At 36.6% G+C, this 26,078-nt stretch overlaps 1 protein-coding gene across 1 annotated transcript in view; it reads right to left on the minus strand.

Annotated features, from left to right (window-relative positions):
- Positions 1 to 484: 484 nt before the first annotated feature.
- Positions 485 to 26,078, minus strand: part of LOC126470035 (solute carrier family 12 member 9) — a 128,229-nt gene continuing 102,635 nt past the window's right edge. Inside the window, exons 13-15 of the mRNA XM_050097527.1 lie at positions 13,422 to 13,598; positions 3,488 to 3,612; positions 485 to 2,952 (exon numbers count right to left, since the gene is read on the minus strand). Of these exons, the coding sequence (XP_049953484.1) occupies positions 2,754 to 2,952; positions 3,488 to 3,612; positions 13,422 to 13,598 (501 nt within the window). The 3' untranslated portion in view covers positions 485 to 2,753. The remainder of the gene's footprint in view (positions 2,953 to 3,487; positions 3,613 to 13,421; positions 13,599 to 26,078) is intronic.

Raw genomic sequence — 26,078 nt, forward strand, 5'->3', positions numbered from 1 at the left:
CAGTATCTTACATGACAATTCTCACACACAAAAAAAAGTTGTGAGAGAAGACTGGCATGATTGAAGATACTAAATGCATCTCAAAAACACTTATCTAAATGTTATAAAAAGTCTTCCTCTGTTTTTCTTGGACCACGTGCATAAAAATAATAACTGCATCTTCAGTTTACATTTTGATCCCTGTAATACAGGTTGTTTCCAACTTAGCCCACAGATTCCTCTGGAGCACCCTTTTTATTATCTGCATATAAGCAAAAATTATAGGACAAAAATATTAAATACATACACCAAATTACACTGTAAAAATACACTTCACATATAAAAAAATTTGTAAAATACTACAACATGGTATATAATATCAGATATTATTCTCATACTCTGTATAAACTCTTTGGTTTTACATGTCTACCCTCATTAGAGAGAGCACACATACCCTGTGCTGTCTGACAGGATCTGCAAAATCTCAATGACATTCCACAGGTGGTCTCAGACACATATATATATATTTTTTTTTTTTTTTTTTTTTTTTTTTTCATAAGCCTCTCAAAAGTTTATTTACACTTACTTTTGGGACACCCACGTCATATTAGCAATAATCAGCAATGATATAGATGATTAATGATGTCATGTTTATTCTACAAATGGCAACACTGAAAACATGACCTCTCAAGGCTTTATTAGCAATATTCCAACATTCAGTGTGCACTGGACCTTTTTCTCACATTAAACCTACAAGGAAAGGCACTGTGATCCTGGATGGACCTGGATCTGATACATAGACAAAAGTACAAATTGAGAAAGAAAGTATTTTCTTAATTTACAAAACAGTCAATAAGAAGAGCCAGAAAATGAATGGAAGGCAACGAATATTATGGTTTCCACTATCAACCAAAAGTTAACAGTTAAGACTGAATTTAGAACAATGCTAATGACTTGATCAACTGATATAGAAGTCACATGTACAAGCCAAAAACTTTTCTTATTGTTTTTATGTGGCAGTAACACTATAGTCATTTGAACTGGAATAAACAAATATACAAATATTACTTTTAATCAATGTGGACAGCCAGCATAAAAACAGACTTAATGCCTAAGAAGAGTTTTTCTTTTAAGTTTGGAAAGAAAGCATTAAAATATTCTGTGAACACCATTTTCAAGTATCATTAAATCTGGTCATCAAGTATATGTGAGTTGTGTCTTGTCATGGAATTTTAAAAATTACCACCACTGAGACTAGATAAAAAAAAATTAATAGTATTTTGACTGCATATAAAATATTATGGTGGAAAAAGTCACAACTGTAATGATAGGCATTGCTGCACGACATTGCTGAAGTTCCCAACACAGGTTCCAGCTAATTACAAGGATGCAGAATTCTGCATGTTAGCAAAGGAGTATTGGTAGAGCTACAATGCTTCTAAATTTATAAGCTGCTACAATTACAAAAACTGCCTCAACAACGATGATTATAATGCATCGCCTATATGACTGAAGTAAGCCAGAGAATACTGATTACAAAACTTCATCAAGCATCTTGGCACAAGCACAGGGCACGTCAAGTACGAAAATTGCTTTTTTTTATATAACCATGAATTCTCTTCTATACCAATGGATCTCCAGTACACTTAGCCATTAAGCTGGCCTTATACAGATCATATTTCAAATTTATATTCTCTTCTGGGTATTCCACATGATAAATATTGTTGTTACTATCCCAGTCAACAGAACTGATACAACTATAGGCCTACATCCCTAAAGACCTGCAATATAAAACAACACCTTTAGCATTTTTCTTCCAAATAATATTACTTTACTCAACTAGCCTTCTGATCAAAGGAACCAATTGACAGTAGAGCTTGAGTTCTGCTAAAACATCACTGGAAATCCACTGTATGCTTAAGTTTTAGCACCATTTTCAGCTTCTCTCGATTCACAAAATGCTTCTTACAATATTTATGTTCCCTCATTCAGCATAACTGTCTCTAAGTTGACTAATGATAAGCAGCACACACAAATATTTTAATATGCTCAATGCTCAGTGTTTAGAAATTTGGAATTACTTTATAACTGGAGGAAACTACAACAAACAGCACATTCCACAGACACTCAAGCACAAGCCACAGAAAAATATTACTTATAAATTTCTCAAAATTGATAATAAAGTAAACTGTTAATATAGCAGAGTGTTCTGACACTGAGGGTCAAAAAAGTTGCCACAGAGCAGCTGAAGAGGAGATTTTATGGGAAAACAAAATAATTAAGTGTAAACCACTTTTCAGCCATACATCCATCTTCAAATAATTAGCCCTTCACATTCTACAGTGGTATGAAGCATGACCACATTACTACCATTTATTTAACAACGATTGACTACCATATACATCTTTGTGTGCTTTCTTTAACAGGATAAAATTACTTAGATTTCTACCTTGTTTTTGAGTCTCTGCTCTTTCACCCACATTAGCATATTTTTCACATGGTTCATGCAAATTTTTTTTTTCCAGTGTTGATCATTGCTTATGAGTAGGTGTCAGTATTTTGCAGTAGGTAATATCTTATAAAATTCAACCAAAACAATTGTGTTTGTATAATCTAGATAAAATCGTTTTTGTGGTTATCCACACAGGTATAAATATGTGTTTTCTGTACATTGCATTATCCAAAATATATTAGCTGGTTCCGATTAAATATAATGATTATAAATTAAAACAAATACACATGATATCACATTTTTTTCTTCTTATAGAAAGTTTTCAGAAGGCAGTTGATGTGACAGCATGCACCCCATGCACCAATACTGTTGGTGGAAGGTTTTCAGTCAATGTTGTCAACAGTTCTAAATATTTTGGATATACTTCACTTTCTTCAACTGTTACTGAAGATGGAGGAGGTGGAAGGTAGATAAATGTTGCTGCTGTCTCTGATGAATTCTGGTTTATGATCTGATTAACACTGAACAAAAATAAAAAAGTTGAAATTTGTAAAATGTATAGCACATTTCACTCAAAAAAAAAACAAAATTTGCAATGTTTCTGCATGAAGTAAGATACAACTTGATAAAACTCTTAAATTTTGAAAAATCATTACTTTTCTTTATTGTCAGACTATGTAGACCACAACTTACACATAATTTCACTAACTGCATCAACAAGAAATTTCATTTGACAATAAAACTACAAACAGATGTGGCAGCTTCATGAGGCAGACTATGAGTACTACAAACAAACATTTAAAAGTGAAAACACTAGTGAGAGAGAGAGAGAGAGAGAGAGAGAGAGAGAGAGAGAGAGAGAGAGAGAGAGAGTATTTTTATGTTCTATATTAAGGCATGCTTTTCTTATTATCATAGGCAATGTAGATCATAATTTACAAGTGTTTTAAATGTACTAAATGAATGTACAAATAAGTGTTGTGTAGCAATCAGCACATCTAAAATGTCAGGGTAGAATTTACAACTTTCATCACTTGCACACGAAAAGATATTTACCTTTGCAAATATAGCAGATTTGCTCTATGAGAATTATACTCAGTGGCACTGCTTTCTGATGCTGATTGATATCCACTGCCAGATGTGCTTCTCCACGTGACATACAATTCTGAGTAAGATGGTATCTGTGAATAACAATTAGTGTACAGTTAATACAAACTGCAGACCTAAAGATATATTACTGTCTTGTATTGGGAAGCACACAAGTTTAGAAAAACAAAAAACAGAAAAATTCAATAATGCATCAAATAATACAAATTTTTGGATTAGGTGTGTTTACCTAAAAGCTGTTTAACATACTCCTTCTCTAATCAACACTAATATCTTTCACAAACAAACTGTATAAAAACTGCCTTTCAAAGTACAGTCAGTTTCCAACCATATAAATTCACAGACCTCCATTGGTATGTTCCTTTACCTCAACTGATTATACATATTTTGGCAGAGACAAAAGGTAAGTACTTTATAAGTAACATTGATTCCCGTGTAAAAGACGTTTACTAAACATTAGGTGAATGAAATTTCAGCATACCATAAACACGTACATTATCATTTCAAATAGCACACACTGCTAGCAGTCTCACACAATCGCACGTGGTGTGAAACAACCTAAATACAATTTACAAGCAGTAAACTGAAAAGCAGAGTGTAACTTTGAGGCAGTTAAATACTTACAAGGGCACTCAGTAACCAGAAATATTTGAGATTCACTTGCTCTGTGTCATGAATCCATTAGCATACATTTTTTGATATTTTTAGTTTGGGTTCTCTTTGGTAGTGTGCACAGGAAGTGTGCACATCCCCACGTATATCATCAATGCATCAAGAGAAATAGGCATTCAATAAAAGTGTAAGTAAAGGTATCAGAGCAAATAAAAATTTATCAGAAAATGTAAGCAATGTTGTCAGCAAATGTGCTCACTTCAGTGTTGGCAAGAGAAAAGAAACAAATTAATAAACTGAAGGAGGAAGAGCAAAATGCCTGTCGGGCAGAGGAGGGTGGTAGCTTTCACACGAGGGGGGGATCAAATATAAGAGAGATTTTTGTTCCTGAACATCAACAGTTCATAGGACTGGCCCCATGCTTCTGCTATGCTTAGGTGGGACCTTTAGAAGTGAGGGGAGCATGCTGTTAGATATTTCCCACCGTTTCATCAAGTAACACTCGTGATCTCTGAGCAACAGGTGCACCCCTCCATTGCGCAATCATAATTATCATATTTCTTGCTCAAGGAGGAGTTACAGTGGTGGAAATTTGCCAAAGATTGACTGCACAGTTAAGTGATAAAACATTACCAAGGACACGTGTGTTTGCATGGCATAAAAAGTGTGGAAAATTAGCAACATGATCGCCATCCTTGGACCAGCACTACAGACAAAAACATTTGTGCAGTTAAAGACATTATTGACGACAACTGATGAGCAATAGAATCAGAAATTGCACAAAAAGTTGGAATCAGTTTTGGGAGCTGTCAAGCAATCATCACAAATGACCTACAGTTCCATAAAGTGTGTTCCAGATGGGTCCCTAAACTTTAGACCGAAAATGCTTACAGCAAGGTTTGCAGAAGAATGTGATGCATTTTTGAGTCAGATTGTCACCTGTGACAAAACATGGGTTCGCCACTACACTCCAGAATCCAAACAAGCCAGTAAAGTGTGGGGGAGGAAAGGGGAGGCAGCACCAGTGAAAGCCAAGACTTGACTGTCAGCTGGCAAAGTTCTTTCAACCATTTTTTTCGATCAGCGAAGCATTTGCTGATTGATTTTTTGCATGAGCGATGCACAATCAATGCTGCTTACTAGTGCGAACTGTTGAACAAGGCGAGGATTGCGTATCGCTGCAAAAGATGAGACCAATTGACTCGACAGGTCATCCTCCTACACAACAAAGCGCAACCCCATACTGCATCTCTAACTGTCCCCAAGCTAAAGTAAATGCACTGAACTATACTTTACCATCCTCCTTACAGCCCGGACTTATTGTCCTGTGATTTCCATTTATTCAGACCGCTTAAAGAAGCTCTAGGAGGGTGACGATTTGAAGATGACGAGAGTGTGGAAGACTTCGTGTGCAACTGGCTGATGACATGACCCAGTTCTTTTTATGATGAGGGCATTAAAAATCTGCCCATACACTGGGGCAAATGCATTTCCAAAGCAGGAGACTATGTGGAAAAATAAATTATAATTGCCTTGAGTTTTTCAACAAATGAATTTAAATAAAAAATAAAATCCCATTTATATTTGATCCACCCGTGTAGCTCTTAGGCATACATCAATGAAGAACTCTGAGGTGAAAGGGGACACAGGGGCTGTTAACTAGAATGTTTTCCTCAAACAGAGAATAACTTTCACTTCTTATTTTGGTTGATGTATGTGAAAAAATAGGGAAGTGCAAACCAGTTACAGTAAGTATATACCTAGTGAAGCACTCTATGAAGTTCAACCATCCGTAGGTTGACAATAGATTTACTCTTTTTACTTAACTTTTGAGCTACCACTATGAGCACAAATTCTCTGGAGAAATAAAGACTTACTGTCATCAAAATTCATCTTCCCTAGTGAATGAAGTGCATTGGCATACTATGATGGACTGATTCATCCATTACAAAAAAATGTTGTACAAAAGCTAGTATTACAAGCAGTATTCACATCGTCTTTAGGCGATTTTATTATTGGAGGCAATATTAATAACAGCTCCAATGTACAAGTTAAGAGTCAAATGAAAATCTTACTTTTTTTTTTTTAATTTTCATTTAATGAACAAAAGTGGAACACAAGTGTGTCATTTCTCGATGCAGTCTCCCTGTTGTTCAAAACACTTCCTCCAGTGCACAGGAAATGCACGGATTCCTCTGAAAAAGCTTTTCTTTTGTGCACAACCACTCATGCCCACTTGCTGCACCTCTTCATCAGAACCAAATTTTCTTTCCTCCCATAAATTCTACGTGTGGTCCAAACATGGAGTAATCACTTGGTGTGAGGTTTGCTGAGTATAGCGAATGTGGCAGATCATCAATGTGCACGTCATCGATAGTTGCAAGTGTTGCACTGGCATCATTTTCATCATGCTAAATGACACCTGTAGTCAGAAGGCCACATTGCTTTGATCTCAATGCATGCCAAAGCAGATTTTTTAACATATTGGAATATGACGCACTTGTGATGGTGGTTCCCCTAGTTGTGTAGTGTTCAAAGACAATTCCTCATTCATCCCAAAAGTGTGCCGGCAAACCTTTCCCTGTAGATGGCTGCATCTGGAACTTACTGGGTTTTGCTAACGAGAAATGACACCATTCCTTGCTTGCTCCCTGTTTTGTGTTGGTGGTACTGTAATCAGATTTTATCTCCTGTAATTATTCTCACAGAGACGCCATCACCTTCTGCTTCAAAACACCACAGAAGTTCTTCACAGACATAAATGTGTTGCTCTTTCACTTCTGGTGTGAGTTGCCAAGGCACCCATCTTGCAGACACTTTGTAACACTTATACCGATTAGGACTAGGTTTATTTTATGTAACTGTGTATTTACAATTTATGAAGTATGTATTCTGTGTTGTTTAAACTCTTTGATGTATGGCACGAAAATTAGAGTTTTGTTTAGTCTGTCCGTAAACTGAAGAGCGAGCGAGTGAGTCCCCACTCTGCCATCCCAGCTACCTCACAAGGCGCTTCTACAGGCTGTTTCACAACGTAGTACTGGCCCTGCCACGGCGCACGCTTTAAATCTGTGACGACACCATGTACAGATACGTCGCGGCTGCGTTTACTTTTAGACAAATGCATTAAGACCATAAGGAATACAAAAAATGATAGCTTCTTTTGAAACACAACATTATAGAGTAAATAATATTAACATAAGAACGGAAGTCAGGTTGCTACTACAAACATAGGACCAAATGGCTGTTCATGTGAATGTATGTTCCTCTACTGCTATTCATAAAACGAACCCCATATAAAGCAATCAATATTTAGAATTTAAGGTTTGTTCCTACTTTGTGTTTCCACTAAAAGGTAGAAGTTTTCTTTCAGGGACTGCATTGAAACCGAGCGAGGTGGCACAGTGGCTAGCACACTGGACGCGCATTCGGGAGGACAACGGTTCTATCCCGCGTGCGGCCATCCTGATTTGGGTTTTCCGTGATTTCCCTAAATCGCTCCAGGCAAATGCCGGGATGGTTCCTGTGAAAAGGCACGGCCGACTTCCTTCCCCGTCCTTTCCTAATCCGATGAGACCGATGACCTCGCTGTCTGGTCTCCTCCCCCAAACAACCCAACCCCAACCCAACTGCATTGAAACTTAACAATTCTTGCAACACAAAGAGTGTTTAAAAAGTAAGCAGAAATTTATAATTTTGTGTGTCATATTAGTCCGATTTGCACTACTTCTTTATCACTGTCTTCATAAACATGTCTCAAAAGTATGTGTACAATGTTTTGCATATTGTTGTCAGCTGACAAGAAGGTTACATGTGTTGTGGTAGCATCAACGAATATTTGTTTTGTATAAAAATAGATTAGGGAACCTGCATTAAATTTTGTCATAAGAATGGAATAAAGTGTATGAAATTTTTAGAAATGTTAAATATTGCTTTTGGTGAACCTGTTATAAGTAAACCAAGGGCATACAAGTGGTACAAACATTTCAAAGCAAGCCTTAAAGGACAGCCGTTTTACAAGCATGGATGAGATTAAAAATGCACAGTTAAGAGACCTAAAAACTATCCCAAAGAAACAGTTCGTAAAGTGTTTTGGGAATTGGAAAAAGCACTGGCATAAGTGTACAGTATGTAATGAGGAATATTTTGAAGAGGATAACATTGCTGTAGATTAACAAAGTTCTTCCAAAAAAATAAAAATTAATATGTGAACGCACCTCGTAGGTCAAGCTTTTTGCTTAGAACTGTGCACGTTTTGAAAAAAATTTCAGCAGTGTTTGGAATAGCTATTGGGCACATGTTTTAAGCAATTTGTCTTAGAATCAGGTGAATAGTGACCGAGACAGAAATTTAGTGTTCCATAAGCATCAAAGGTTTTCCATGATTTTCAAACTGTCTACAACGATGGGTTTTCTCCCAAAATTATTAGTTTTCCTTCGTGGCAATTCCAGTAAATCATGCAGCTTATTTTCATGTTCCTTCCCTATGCGTCCTATTGCGCGAGGCTGACATTAGCATAAATTGCCACCCTTTGATTGGGACTGGTAATATTATTATAGTTATAGTTCTTTTTGGGTCACCTTTTAATACACGCTGTAATAACATTAGAGACGAATGAACACTAGGTACTTCGCAAATACCTCCTCTTCTTCGTATTCTACACATTTTCTTACAATGCTAGACGATTATCCATCACCTCCGGATATCGAAGCATATCAGTGGGTATACAAAGTTAACTGTCTGACACTGGCAACTAAGATGCGACGAACAGAAACGACGTATATCACCGCACGCCAATCTACACCGCTAAACAGGTAATGGGCAACATATTTTCGGTGCCCCTGTAGGCTGCTGGTAGCGTTCTTCCAGAAAAGGCCACTTCCCCCACCAAAAGCGCTGCTCGCTCTTCACTTTACAGACAGACTATAATGTATATACGAAAAAACCAAAAGAATATGTTGAAATTTTAAATTATTATAATATGAATAAGTTTAGAAAAAAAATAGTATGTTTGTTAAAAGCTGGTTCATACTTAGGGTACTTGTATTTGTAACATGTAAACATGGTAGGGAAGTCCCTCCGCAATGGAAGTGGCATGGCACGATGTAAAAGGTGGGTTTGGCGGGCGAACTGAGTGGCTGCTTCATGTGAATGACACAAATTATGTGGCTAGCCCTAGCATGGTACACTTCGACGGTTCTAAAACAGGCAATTGGAAGCTGCATTATAAGGGATCTGCCTAGGATGTGGATCTGGCTATTATTTGGTATTCACAGAATAATAGAATGGCTCTAATATGCTGAAAATTCGACGCCAAGAAGAGAATCTATAGAACATTCGAACATCAAGAGCCATGAGTACAGTTAGCCACCATTAGGCTTGCCACCAATCTTCGCCACTGCTTCACAAACTTCATACATTCAGTTAAGTAATGTATATGGGCATGGACCAGTTAATTTGTGTGTTGTTTCAGTAATAATCACATAAAATATAAATTCATCTCTGGAACCATATTTTCAATCCTGATCAAGAACCTACACAGGGTCCTCACCCAAGTACTATTAAAACCGAATATCTTGATTTAAATGAACAATTCTTGCATTCATGTGTTTAAAAGTGATTTTTTGTCTGAAGTAAAAGGAGTGGTAAAAGTTAAATTAAGAGTAACATTTGGATGCTTTGATAATGAACTACTCCAAATGAAATTGTTAAGGTAGAGAGTTTAAGTACAAAAATTCAAAGATCAATTAAAAGTGAAGGTGGATAGGCTTTCATTAAAATATCCTTAGTTTATTATGAAATATAGTTTTGTAAGATTACAGTGCAAGATTGTGTAAATATTGTTGGAATGAACACATCCTTCACAGGTAATTAAATTTCAAGTACATATAAATCTTTAATGAACAGATTTATGGTTGTTTTGTTAGAAGTAAAATCATGCACATTTTCAAAGGAGGTGTAATTTTGGTACCCATCACGAAAGGTTCCTTTTTTTAAGTTAATTGAGCCCAGTGTTGTATTTTATTGTCTTGCAAAGTAATTGAAGTGAACGAATAGCTTTTAGAGTTAGTCTTTACCATGGTAATAATCAAAGAGCTTTGACTAGTGAAACTACATTAGTTTATGGGTCTCTATCATATTCTCCATCTATTAAGAAAAAATTGAACTATTACTGTTACTAAAGAAACCTGCTTTACGTAGAGATGCTTGAACAGTGTATTTATGATGTTATTAATCTTTATTTGTGTTTTTCTTCTTTTTTTTCATGTTAGTCAAGATAGAAACCCGTCATGTCCAAAATTAGTTCTGCAATTCAGGCAGTGATGTTTCAGTATTTAATTAAGTAATGCTCTTGAGTGTGGCTGTCATTAGTATGAGCTCTGTGCAAATTTACTCTCCATAATTTACTGGTGTGTGTGTGTGTGTGTGTGTGTGTTATTGGTAACTGCTGCTACACGCAGTACAGAGTGCACAGTGTCAGTTTGTATTCTGTTTGCTATTCAAAGGGAAATCTCAACAAAAGTAACTTCAATAAGTAATATTACATTTTCTCAAACATATATTTCCAAATTAACGTGCCTAATTGGGCTGGCAACCATTCTTTTTTTTCCATTCATTTATGATTTTACCACTTTCATTAACTCCCACGATTAAGGCCCATTTGGTTTTTCTGTTATTTCACCAAATTCATAATGATAGTCCAATATCCTTGTCCATTACACACACATGCGGTCAAACTTCAAACTCCTCTCAGAGGGTAACATTAGCATGTTTCACAGCATGTTAGTGTTATAACTTTACAAAACTTACGCACTTCATGAATAATTCGGGTCCTGAGCCATGACTGATGTTCAGTTTGTGACTATTTCATATACCATCGCACAGCGATATTCCATCACAGTGGTGTCAACTGCTGCAGTAGACTACGGTGCCACAATGTGGTGTGCCTGATCTGGAGGCAGAGAGCCTGTCACATTTTCCAACTTTCTACACCACTCATACACTTGCTACAGTGATAGAAATGCATTACAATACCTGCATTCGCCAATGAATTTCGACATGTTTTGTACCTTCACTGCTCACGTTATGACAGAAAGCTGTTCTTCCTTGGTGTGTGTCACAAGTGGGGCAGCCATTCTGAACTGGTGTGGTTGCCACAGTTACTTTACCTGTAGTATGCTGCCACCTGTAGGGCATTCCTTATATAACTGGTAACAGTACTGCCAATTTGTAGAACAATAGAGCAAAATATTGATTTTTAATTATACTCTGAAGGTTTTCATTTGACGCCCTCTCATAAATATGTTCTGTCACTAATTGAAACTTCAAAATTGTATGAATGGCTTTCATGAAATCAGTGAAACTGACATTATGACTGTTCATCAAACAAAGCACTAGACATAATTCACAAGCGCTCGACAAAATAATCTGAACACCCACAGCAAGTAACTGAAATCCATATCATAACTACTATCCATTCTTCGCATTTGAAACAAGAAACAAGATGGCTCCTTTTTTTTTTTTTTTTTTGCACACATAAATGTTATTAACCACGTAGGCCATAAGGGACTACAAATACAGGGCTGGCAGATTTAAAATTCTGATACCTTTAAACAATTACCTCCACAAAGTTTGTAAACTGACAATGCATTGAGCTGCCACAAGATGTGGTACAGAACAGTTTAGAAGTAGACTGACCAGACCACATTACATCTTTCCACTGAAAGGTGGTACAGGTTGTGTGCACCTTGCACCACTTCGTCTTTGCTCTTCAGTGATTTACAAGATTTATACCTTTTTTTTTATGTGCCAAAATTTCAAATTTTACAACATATAAAATTCAGTGATTTCACATTATCTGGCACAAAACTGCTAATTTTTTGCGTTATTGTTTTCGCAAAATTTTCCTGTCCCTACAAATAAGTAATATAAAACAGTGAGAGATTCTAAACTATTATGAGGCACTCTTGCACAGAATAGAAGGAGTGGCACCACAAAAAAAAAATTTCGAACTTAAATGTGAAAAATCTGGACTCTCATTTTTCAGTTCTGGTGAATGCTTATCGAAAATGGGACCTGAAGGAAAGTTTACACTTCTGACACTCGAATGGTTAAAGGTAGTGTTGTTCAAGAGCATATTATTTCTCTATCTATAGTAAGATGAACAAACTCAGGTCTTTCTCTGCCATGTGTTTTGAAAATTGTAAATGCAAACTATACATGGTTACAGAAAGTTATTTTGAGAATTATCTCTATGAAACTGCTATGCTTCTTGAAATGAGTTCTGATGGTGGTAAGTGACAAGTTGCTAACATTTCTTTACATTACGAGCAATGTAATAAAAAGAAAGAAAGAAAAAAAAAAAAAGAAAAGAAAAGAAACAGTACTTCAATCTACAATATTGTGTGTTCAACAAAAGTTGGTCAAAAGTTAGCATTTAGTGTTCAATTTCTCGGCAGCACCATCCAAAGGAGTTGATTTGAGTTTGCCCAACAGTTGTGAACAGAGAGATGAGTTTGAAACAACTAAGTTAATATCACTCTGAAGAAAACAGACACAAACAGCTTCTGAGCTTTAAAAAAATATTCTTTGTCTACAAGGCCTATCACAGTCCATGAGCCTACTGTAGTCTTAACTGAGAAATTGCCGCAGGACTTTCTGAATGAGTCAAGATTATTCACCACAAAGCCTATGAATGTCCATAAATACAAAGATAGCACATTTAAAATTCTGATACACTTGAACAGTGGCATCATTTGAGTCTTTCACAGTGACATGTCTAAATAAAATCATCTTAGTTTTCAAGCCACATCAATTTGAATAAAATATTCAAGCTTTTGACAGTTGTCTCCACCATCGTCCTCAGGAGTAAAAACCACTCAGGAGTAAAAAAAAAACCACTGACTGCCAGGGCTGGTACTGTATTCTACTTACATAGGCACGACTGCAGCCTCTGGAACCAATCAGAGAGGACCATAACAACCTCCGCAGCCTGGTTTTTACTTTTGCCGCTGGTGGCGTAGATAGCCATCAAAAGCTCGAGTATTTTATTTGAATTTATGCAACTTGAATAATGAGAAGCTTTTATTAATACAAACAATGGCCTCCAAAAAGTTTGTAAACTGACAGTGTAAGCTGTTCCAATTCTTCATTTCTGAGCTAAGAATGTTATTTAAGAATGCACCGAGTTGCCGCAAAATTTTTTTACCATGTCCAATATTCAAATTCCTAAAGGTACACTTAAAAATAATATTATTATAAAATTCAGTACCAAATGTATTGTGGCAGCAATACGGAGCATCTGCAACAATTCACGCAAACGCTGTTCACCCTTAAGTGGAGTTGCCGATGTATCTGCAGAGTCAAGAGATGAAGATAAATTTGCTAGTTGCTGATCGCCAGTTTCACAAAGAAAAACTCTGAGGTGAAGTTTTTTCCAGCCAGGAACCTGGAAAAATATCAAAAAGCCAATCAACATATAATAATAATAATAATAATAACAATAACAACAACATTATACCAATTATACTATCAACTACAGGAGTCATACCACACAATATCCACCAGTACATCAATACAATACAGCTACATCCAAACTTGTATATACAACTACAGAAATCCTTAATTATTGATACATGTTCAATTACCCGAAAGTTCCTAAATGCAATATAACGTATAGCGTACAGTTAAAAAAGGAAGTCACACTTGATCAAGGTCCGCGTCACTTTCCATTTTTGACCAGACATAACGTCTGAGAAAACTTTTAAATAATAATAATAATATTTATTCAAAATCAAATAATCAAATACAATCCCTAGAAATAATACAGTTTCAGGACATTATACAGATTATTCTTCTGAATATGTCAGTTTATAAATTACAAACTAAAGATTTGTTTGTATTAATAATTTTTGCATTTTGATGGATTTTACATTTGGTAGTATACAATCACAATATTACAAATATTGTTTTTATCAACATTATATTAGTTGTAGGTTACTTAAAACTATGAGCTTGACATACTTATGAAGCACTTTTCATACAGATATAATACTCGTCTAGGGAATAAAAAGGGCTGAATGTACTGTTCACATGAAAGAGACTCCCTGACGCTAAATGTGCAAATATTACCTCTAACATGTTTCTTTAATTAAAGTGAACTTTGGTCATAATTTGAAATGAGAAGCCTGCAAAAAGCTACACTCAAACTCTAAAGGTAAGCATACATACATAACTGATACAACTACTGGAAACAGCTATATAAACTGGACAGAAAGAAATGCAAATAAGATGGCAAGTTACATTAGAAATGATTTTCTGGACTGTCGACCAGTATGTCAAATACTCGTATTACAAAGAAAAGGAAAGAACAGCAGAAGCCAAGAATGGAGGAAGCTAAGTAAACAGATGTGCAAATTAATAATGACAGTCACAGAATAAAGATAAAGAAACTGTTTACATTACAGAGATATCAACTGGGAGATTAATCTGTTTCTGACTTGTAGTGGGACATACTGAATCTTACAGAAAATAAGACATACTTTTTACTTCAAAAAATTACCTCCAGAATTCAGGTGCCTCTTATACTCAAAATTAATACAAAAATATCCAATGTTTGATTTAAAGTTCCCATTAGTCTTAAAAACGACCATATATCTGATGCCATGGGAAACATGTCTCCAACTGGCAAAATTGGATTCAATAGCAGCAGCGCACCGATGCGATGAACATGAGTTGCAGTGATTCACAAGCTTGCTATCATCATCTCCCCCTGCCCCCCCCCCCCCCCCCCCCATCCCAAACCCAGAACACTGTCTAGCCTATGATGAGTCATTGCAGTCTACAGTGCCAGTGAAATTGAATTGATAAGATCTGTGTTATCAGTAACAGTACAATATTTTTGTTTGTGGCCAGTTTTCTTATGGAAAAGAATAAAAGGTATTCACATTATGCAGGCTACAAATTAAAAGTAATAGCATATGCAGAACAACGTGGAAACAGAGCAGCAGAGTGGCATTTTGGACCTCTACCAATAGAAAAAAAAAACATTCGTGATTGGCAAGATAGTACAGAAGAGTTGAAAAAAATGAGGAAAACTAAATGTGCCAATAGACAACTGAATACAAAATGGCCAAAACTAGAATATCACGGATTAAAATGGAATCAAGAACTCCATGAAAATGGCATTGGAATTAATACAAAAATGATTCGAATACACACTCTTAAGCTAGTGCTACAGTGGAACTTAACAGACTTGAAGGGTGGAGTTGGTTGGTGCTACAGGTTTATGAAGCATCATGGACTTAGCACGTACACCAAAACCAAAATACCTCAGAAAATTTCACACCAGTAGGAAGACAAAATATTATCTTTCCATTGCTTTATTATTCAAAATCCAAAGAAAACCTGTGTGGAACTAAGCTAAAGAGTGAATAGGGATGAAACTCCTCCGACATTTGATGTGCCAAGTAACAGAACTGTTGCCATGAAAGGTGCTAAAACTGTAACTATAAAAACAAGTGGACATGAAAAAATGCACTACACTGTTGTCTTTTCATGTTGTGCTGACGGTACTAAACTTAATCTAATGAACATTTTCAAACACAAAACAATGCCAAATCTTTCTGAAGTACATGTTCACATACATGACAAGGGTTAGATGGACAAGACTGGTATGAAATCCTGGATTAACAAACTGTGGGACAGATGGAAAGGCGCTTTATTGAAGAAGAGTTCTCTTCTTGTGCTAGTGCAGTTTAGTAGTCATTTTAAAAATTCTGTGAAAGAGAAATTTGAGACAGGGAAATAAAGAGCTTGCTGTTATTCCAGGAGGACTGACTTCACAATTGCAACCTCTTGATGTCTCGATAAATAAACCATTTAAAGCGTATATGAGAGAGCAATGGAATAAATGGATGATGGATGAAACCCAACATGAATTCATGCTGAAGGGAGCTTTAAAATTCCCTAAAATCAAGCAAATGTGTCAGTGGATAAAACAGTCATGGTCTACAGTGAGAGAAGACATTATTGTTAAATACGTCAAGAAGTGCAGTATAAGTAATGGTCACAATGGCAGTGAAGACCATCTTACACATGAAAAGGACAACGATGACGACGAAGAGGAAGGTGAAGAAGAAGAAGAAGAAGAAGAAGAAAGTTCAGATGACGATTTTCAGGGATTTTAAAAGTCAGTTCAGTTTTATAATCTAAGATTTTTTGGTCTGGTTTTGCAATCTAATAATAAAAATGGTACAATTTTTTAAGTGTTGAAAAATTTAGGTGCTTCTTATAGTCTGTAACATCTCATAGTGTGTACCATCTCATACTCATAGTGTGTAACATCTTATAGTCCGTAAAATATGGTAGGATCTCTGAAGTTCAACTGCAATGCTCTCTGCAACACACAACACCCTTGTTTTAGCTTTTTATTTATTTATTTATTTTATTTATTTGAGAATTTTTGTGCCATTCTCACCTCAACTAAACAAACCCTCAATGAAGCACAAAATCTACCTTTGAATCTTATCTATCTCCTCTATTAATTCAACTTGCACCTCCAGGAGATTTTAATCTGTCCATACATCAGCTTTGAGCTCTACTGATCTATTTAACAAATAGAAAAACAACAAAATAATGGTTCCTGATGATTTTAATAAAGATTTCCTTAGAAATGCTTCCAGTAGAGTTGACTGCAGTCAGTAAGGCTATTATTTAAAGTAAGTCCTACTACAATCTTCCCAACTAGGGTAGTTAATTGCTCAAAAACTTTCACTAATCATTTCTTTATTGGGAAGTCTAATGAACAAAATCATATTACAAAACCAATAGTCCTCCAACAGGCCTCATTGAGGAAGACATGTAGTCCCTTGTGTCAAAAATTAATATAAAATGCACTAAATCAGTTCAGGAAGAAAGTCAGTATGCCAAAATCTTATTAATGAAGTCCTTACCTTGTTTGAAATCTATTTTTCCCTAAAGTATCACAGATTACACCAAAGGCTACAAAAAAGCCGTGGATAACTCAAGGAAAATAAGTACCTTGTAGAACAAAAAGAAAACTATTTGTCCCTTAAAAACAGCTTTCATGTTACTGGTACTGCTCATTTCAATGCATACAGCTAAATACTGAAGATAGTAATACAGACATCAAGAAAGACACATTACAAGAAAAATACAGTCATGTCAGGCAATAAAATAAGGCAGCAAGGGATATAGTGAAGGAGAAGACAGGCAGAATCACAGCTGAGGTGGTGCCAATAGCTTCAAGGGTAAATAATAAACTGGTAACACGTGTGTGCAGTGTTGAAAAACTTTTTAATAAGCTTTTCATAACTGTTAATGAAAATACAGGGTTATGAGGTTTCATAGATTCTGCCATGGAATAAGTCAGAGCAGTAATTACAAACAACTTTAGTAATGACAATATGACCCTCACTACACCAGAAGATGTAATGTGCACTATATAATCTTTAAAATAAACCCCTGGAGTTTATGATAACTTATGAACAAATTAAACTGAAGAATGTTCCGAGTACAGAAAAATATTAAGTTATTTGTGTAACCAGTCATTTTTCAATGGGACACTTAAAGATTGGCCAAAATATGCAGACTTAAGCCTCTATATATGGGAGACAAAAAAGGAATACCACCAAACTCCCATCTAATTTCACTTTTGCAAGCATTCTTAATAAGTTTAGGAAAGGTAATACACAGGCAGCTTGTTAAACATCTGACCATAAGTAATACACTATCAAAGTCACCCTAAAGGGTTCCAACATTATGAAGGCTATTTACACACACAGAAAGAATACTTAATTCATTAGACAATAAATTACAGGCTACTGGTGTATTCTGTAGTCTGTCAAAGACATTTGATTATTGGAATAACAATACCATTTCAATTAAATTAGAAAATTATGGTGTAATAGGAAATACTGCAAAATGGTTCACATTGTAAAAGACTCATCCTGTATTAAATTATCAGTTATCATCTAACTCTAAACTAATTAAATGTAGTGTTTCACAAATGCCATCTCAGGGCAGTTTCCCTTCTTTATACTAATGACTTTACATCAATAACATTGCTAGATGCCAAGTTTGTTTTGATTTCAGATGATAGAAGTACTGCAACAAATGGCAGATCAAGAATAGTTCTAGAAAGAGTGCAAATGATTTCTAGCCAATTCTCTGTTGCTTGGAAAGAGATACTATATTCAGTTTAGAATTTTTACATGCTTTACTCCAGGTATAAGTCTAAAATATGACAAGACACAATATTGGTTATAAATGTGGATGTTGACAGATACAGGTGACATACGAATAAAAAAAGTTACAATATTTCACTTATTTTCATTCCATATTGTTATACAGGATCATTTTCTGGGATAACTCATCACACCACACTAAAGTTTTAAGAGTCTAAAAACGAGTAACATTAAATATTTGTGATTCAAAATCAAGAATCGCTTCTAGAGGACCGTTCAAGGAACTGGGGATACTAATCACTTCTTCCCAATATATTTATTTATTCCTATATGAAATGTGTCACAAATGATATATTTATTTTTCAAACCACCTTGTCAGTTCATAGAATCAACACTAGAAATAAGAATAAAATCTACAAAGATTTAAAATGACTTACTTTGGCCCTGAAGGGTGTCCCCTATTCATCAAAATCGATTTTCAATAATTTGACAGCAACCATAAAAATATTATCTGCTACTACTGTTAGCTGGATATAAGGTCCACCTGTTATCCAAATACCATTTTTTCATATAGACCCATCATGTTTCAGCACCTTTGTGCCATCATCAGTGTGTCGTCGTCATTCAAATGTGAACATGTTTTAAGTGGTAATTATTCTATGAAAATTAGGCCTCAAACAAGGTTTTGACTGTTGATGTCACTACCTTAAGTTTCCTATATTACTATGTTTTGTAGAACCCTTCGGACAGCATCAGATATTGGTAGCTTGTGACCCGCAGCTAAATGATGTTAATATCAGTTTGGCTGGAAGGGCATCGCATCACTTTAGGGCAACACATCACTGTACATCTAAATTAATTTTGTTGTGAGAAAAAGTTCATGACTATATTTGTGTTCACTTACATTTAGCTTTCGAAAATCTTGTTTCATCTGCACTGCCATTGGTTGATGAGAAGTGCACACAAACTCTACACAATTTTTGGAACACTGTTTGTAACTAACACTTTCCAACTTTACCAAAACACAAATTAGTTTTGCTGTTGTGTATCCAGTCCCATGTGGCATTCACTTGTTGACAACTCAGTTTGTGCATAATCTTTTGTTCATTCTCTCTCTCTCTCTCTCTCTCTCTCTCTCTCTCTCTCTCACACACACACACACACACACACACACACACACACACACACACACACACACACACACACACACAGGAATACAGATGAAGAAGGATTTCTGAAAGCTTAATGCTTAATGCAAGTAATCACAAATATAATCAAAAAATATTCTGATATGACAAAATTACTCTTAGATATAAAGTAATGTGTTAATTCTGCAACCAAACTCATATCTACACCCTTTAGTTGCAGATGACAAGGTACCAGTGTCCAATAATGTACAGAGGGTTCCACACAATCCAATGATGTAGAAAACTTATGGAAATGACAACAGACAAAACCTGTACTTAGGTTCAGCTTTGGTAGAATAATTATCACTTAAAACATTTTTACACTTTAAAGATTTGAATAAAGGATGCCCACTGACAGAGGTGCAAAGGTTCTAAAAAGTGTTTGGATCTATGTGAAAAAAAAACAGTGTTTTTAGAGCCAGTAATCTTAACTGCAAACATGGCCACTGCAAGAACAGCAAAACCAAATGATGAATAAGTTTAAGAGGAACCTAAAGAATTTGTACATGGCCAACTCCTTAATTTTTGGAAAATTTTTAGTAGAAACAATTGATGTATATATAATTAACAGTATCATATGTTTTAGTACATAAAACCTGACATCTGCAAGTCTTCAAAGCAGTAATGAGATCAATGTAAATATGTGTTGCAAAGTGCTTTCTGTTTGATGATGTGTGGCAACAATATCCTAAACATTTTCTGATGCACCTCAGTGTACATACATTTACATGTTTGTTATTACCTCTTAAATGAATACATGTGTCAGACGTTTTGATTTATTCCACATCCATGAAGACTTAGGATTCACTATCCACTGAGGATCTGTGGAAGGAACATTAGCTTAGCATCTCTCTCTACATCTGCATCTACATCAACATAGATACTCTGCCAGCCACTGTTTGGTGCCTGGCAGAGGGTATCCTGTACCACTACTTGTCATTTCCCCAATTGCTCCACTCGCAAATAGAGCGAGGGGAGAATGACTGTCTGTTCACTTCTGTATGAGCTCTAATTTCTTTGAGGTCCTAACATGCTATGTATTTTGGTAGCAGTAGAATCATTCAACAGCCAGCTTCAAATGGCAGTTCTCTAAATTTTCTCAACTGTGTTTCTTGAGAAGAACATCGCCTTCCATTCACCGATTCCCATTTCAGTTCCCAAAGCATCTCTGTAACACTTACATGTTGTTCAAACCTACTGGTAACAAATCTAGCAGCCTGCCTCTGAATTGTTTCATTGTCTTCCTTCAATCCGACTTGGTATGGATCCCAAACACTCAAACACTACTCAAGAATAGGTTGCACTAGTGTCCTATGTGCAGTCTCCTTTACAGGTCAACAATTCCTTACTAAAATTCTCCCAATAATCCAAAATCGACCATTTGCCTTCCCTACCAGAGTTTTCACATGTTCATACCACCTCGTATAGCTTTGCAACATTACGCCCAGATATTTAAATGACCTGACTGTGTCAAGCAGGACACTATTAATACTGTATCCGACTATTAAAGGTTTCATCTTCCTTCTCATTTACATTAACTTACATTTTTACACATTTAGGGTTAGATGCCATTCATCAAACCAACTAGAAATTTCGTCCAAGTCGTCTTGTATCTTCCTACAGTACTCAACTTTGACACCTTACCGTACACCACAGCATCATCAGCAAACAACTGCAGATTGCTGCCCACTCTGTCTGCCAAATTGTTACGTATATAGAGAACAACAGTGGTCCTATCACACCTCCCTGGGGCATTCCTGATGATACCCTTGTCTCTGATGAACGCTTGTCATCAAGGACAACATACTGGGTTCTATTATTTAAGAAACCTTCAAGCCCCTCACATATCTGTGAACTTATTCCATATGTTCGTACCTTCGTTAACAGCTTGCAATGAGGTATTGTGTCAAATGCTTCCAGCAAATCTAGAAATATGGAATCTGCCAGTTGCCCTTCATCCACATTTCTTAGTATATCATGTGAGATAAGAGCAAGCTGAATTTTGCATGACCGATGCCTTCAAAACCATGCTAATTCATAGAGATAAGCTTCATAACTTCAAGAAAGTTTATTACATTCAAACTGAGAATGTGTTCAAGGGTTCTGCTGCAAACAGAAGCTAGGGATATTTATGTGTAATTTTGCGGGTCCATTCTTTTACCTTTCTTATATACTGGAGTCACCTGTGCTTTTTACCAGTTGCTTGGGACATTGTGCTGTGCGAGAGATTCTTGATAAATGCAAGCTAGGTAAGGGGCCAATGCCGTATAGTACTCCTTGTAAAACCAGACTGGGATTCCATCCGGACCTGGTGATTTATTTGTTTTCAAATCTTTCAGTTGTTTCTCTATACCAGGTATGCTTATTTCTATGTTGTCCATTTGGGATCTGTCCGATAGTCAAATGACTGTATGTTTGTATGGTTCTCCTGCATGAATGATTTCTTGAAAGTGAAATTTAAAACTTCAGCTTTCATTTTGCTATCTTCAACTGCCACATCAGACTGGTCAACAAGGGACTGAATGGAAGCCTCAGATCCACTTATAGATTTTACATATGGCCAGAACTTTCTTGGGTTCACAGCCAGATCTATTGTTAAGGTGTGATGGTGGTGGTAGTTGTATGCTTTGTGCATAGACCTTTTCACAGACACACAAATCTCTACTAACCTCTGCTTGTTGTCATTTGTGTGTTCCCTTTTGAACCAAAAGTGCAACAGCCTCTGCTTCCTCTGCATCCACCCAATTTCATTATTAAACCATCATGGGTCTTTTCCATCCTTTCTCCACTTACTAGGCACATAACCCTCCAGATTACGATTTACAATCTGCTTAAACTTTGCCCATAATTCCTCTACATCTATCTTACTGGAACTAAGTGATGCCTATTCACTGTCTAAGTGAGATGTTAATAACTGCTTATCTGCTCTATTTAGCCGAAATACTCTCCTAGCCTTCTTGACTGATTTATTAACTTTCATAATCATAGTTGCTATAGTGATGTCATGATCACTAATCCCCATTTCTATACTGACATTGTTGATAAGGTCCGGCATATCTGTAGCTACAATGTCTAAGATATTTCCATCGCATATGGGCTGCCGAGTCAGCTGTTCAAGATAATTTTCAAAAAATGTGTTCAAAAGTATTTCGCATGACTGACTGACTGACTGACTGTAATCACCCCTCACACAATAAATCCACAGACATCCCGGTCTATACTCGGCAGGTTAAAGTCGCCCCCAACTAGTTTTGCATGTCTGGGTATTTACCCATTATTGACCGTAGACTCTCTTTCAATGACTCTAGAACTATACCAGCAGAATTTGGTGGCCAATAAAACCAAACAACAACTAATTTAGTTTCACCTGCACCTGTCATACTTGACAACATGACTTCACTGCCACACTCAACTTGACAACCTCAATAGAAACAATATTTTTGTCAACTGCAGTGAACACTCCCCCTCCTATGGCCTCTAATCTATATTTCTGATATACATTCCATTATTCATTAAATATCTCACAGCTTTCCACTTCAGGTTTCAGCCAGCTCTCAGCCCCAAGAATAATCTGAGCGCAAGAAGTTTCCTGGAGGGCACTAAATTTGGGAACTTACAATGAATGCTTTGACAGTTTACTGATAAAATTGTGACAGTCAAAGAGTCTTTATTCTGAACACCATTTGCTTCTCTTGCTATGAATCGACTGGTAAGGGTTCACCAGAGCACCTCAAACTACCACCTAGTCTAAAAAACCCTCATGTGCACTCCATAAGTACTCTGCTACCCGAGTAGCTGCTTCCTTGGTGGGGAGTCCTACAAATCCCTACACGATAACGCAAGTCTAGAAATCTCCAGCCAAGACTGTTACAGAGTTGACAAAGCCTTTGGTTGAAATCCTCCACTTCGCTCCAACTCTGGGAAAGATGCTGCAAATTGTGAGCTCTGCTTGCACCCTGCACTCAAGGCCAACAGTCTTTACCACTTCCGCCAGCCACCTGTACAAACTGAGTATCGCCTCAAAACCCAAGCGAGGCATAGTCAGTGCTGACGTGAGCCACAAAATGCAGACAACTGAACCCTGCACACTCGATAGCCACAGACAAGGCCACCTTCACATCTCTGATTATACATCCCCAAATATCTAAATGATTAATGGAAAATCTCATATAAGATGTGAAACAAATACTAACAAAGAGATAGAGGGGCTGGCCAGTACTTACCTCAGCTCAGTACAGCCGATAGATACACATAAAACAGAACTGAAAATTTACATTCCTAGCTTTCGGAACTTTGTTCCTTCATCAGGGAGGAGAGAGGGGAAAAAAGGGAAGAAGGGAAAGTGGATTCAGTTACTCACAACCCAGGTTATGAAGTAACAGGGAAAGGTAAACAGGGAGGGTAGCAAGGATGGAGGCATGGTTGTCAGAGCACCATGCCTCCATCCTTGCTACCCTCCCTGTTTACCTTTCCCTGTTGCTTCATAACCTGGGTTGTGAGTAACTGAATCCACTTTCCCTTCTTCCCTTTTTTCCCCTCTCTCCTCCCTGATGAAGGAACAAAGTTCCGAAAGCTAGGAATGTAAATTTTCAGTTCTGTTTTATGTGTATCTATCGGCTGTACTGAGCTGAGGTAAGTACTGGCCAGCCCCTCTATCTCTTTGTTAGTATTTGATCCCCAAATATCTCCTCATTATGGATCTATGGAACAAGTAGTATATCCAATTTAATCTAGATACGTTTCCCAGACCAATAAACAAGAACTGCCTGAACTGGTTTTGTAAGTGACTTGCTTGATGGGTGAGTTACACTTCCTAGGGAACATGATCACAGATCTCAGTCTAACATTTTCAACGGCTTCATTTATATGATTATTTCTCCTCAAGTCATTCCAAAAGAATACTTGATGGTTGTGAATGTGTCAGATGACTTATCATTGATTATGAAATCAAATGATATAGTGTATTTTCATCTATTTATATGCACTGCATTGTATTTATTTATGTCGTGTGTCAACTGCCAGTCTTTGCATTGAGAGCTTATAATCTTCAAGTTTTCCTGTATTTCATAACACTTTTATAATGATATTACTTCCCTCTATACAATTGTGCCATCTGTGAACTTCCACAGACCAAAAGCATAGTCTGCCAGGTTGGCTTCATGAAAAGTAAACGTACTATTACACTTTGTTGAGGTACTTCACTTATGATGTCTTCCTATTAAGACTGACATACTGTGTTCAATTATCTTCAATTCAATTGCAACATTTCTCAAATTCTATAATGACATCTTGTTTATTAGGTAATGGTGCAGAAATGTATCTAATGGTTTCCAAAAGCAAAAATCATAGCATCAACTCACACTCCTCTGTCTATGCCTTTCTGGAAATCATGAATGAAGAGAGTGATCTAAGTCTCACAAAATTGCTGCTTCAGGAATACACACTGACTTAAGAGTGCTAGGGCTGTATTTCTGTGCATTTATCCTATGATCTTCCTCAAAGACTTAATTTGTGCCATTATGCAATCAAATATGGAGCTCTGTTCTCTTAGCAACTTAGGATAAACTACCTCAAGAAGGAGGGAGAGTTCATCCACATACCTGTATCTAATAAACAATCTAAGCAATATCCCATCAATGGCTTTCTATCTAGTCACACATGCACAACTGGCAAAAATGGGGACTGTACTGTGAGACCCTTCAGTGAAGCAACTTTGCGTGACAGGGTAGAAGGTCATTATCTTACGTTTAAATACCATCATGATCAACAAGGGACTGCACAGCTGACTGTTCCACTGACTAATTTCACACAGGTTCAAACTTTTCTTTTCTTTTTTTAGTATAACAACATTTTAGCAAGTAAGATGATTTTTTGAATTCTCTGACTGTGTCTTGTATTGTTGTCCTTATGCTACTTTTGATTTCAGTTAGCTTTGATCTGTCAGCAAGTATTCAGTTTTGCTTGAATTTGCTACGCAGCTTTCTTTGCTTCCATAGAAACTTTTCAAATATTGTAGCTCAGCCAACCTATCAGCCCCTTACTGCACAACAACCAACACTGCTCATTATACCAAGGGACAGGCTGTCGCATCAGAGTTTCTGAAGATCCAAAAGCAGACACTATGGTGGCTTCATGTATTACACTGGTTGCATGTTCCCAACCACCCTCAAGACTGTCCTGACATTCAAACGCAACCCAAAGGCTAAACAGAGTGCAGTTTGCCTTTCAGATTATCCAGTTTGGTAGTTTGCTTTAAATTACTACACTGTCAGGAATGTGCAGTGGACAAAAGAGTTGATGTCCTCCTCCACTTATTACCAAACATTATCTACAAGGGCAAAATGTGAGAGCAATGCCAGAGGGCAACCCTGATTCTGTGCTGAAGCATGTCATCCTTTGTGCTATGTTGTATTTTCTCTGATGATAAGTGGCTCTCAACTAGCAAATCCCTGGGGCACATGGTGGTGCCCCACAGCACTGTCTGGGTTGAAACCACCTAAAATGGAAAAATTGTCATGGAAATTGCTAGTCTTA

Source organism: Schistocerca serialis, chromosome 3, assembly GCF_023864345.2.
Source record: "Schistocerca serialis cubense isolate TAMUIC-IGC-003099 chromosome 3, iqSchSeri2.2, whole genome shotgun sequence".
Taxonomy (NCBI): domain Eukaryota; kingdom Metazoa; phylum Arthropoda; class Insecta; order Orthoptera; family Acrididae; genus Schistocerca; species Schistocerca serialis.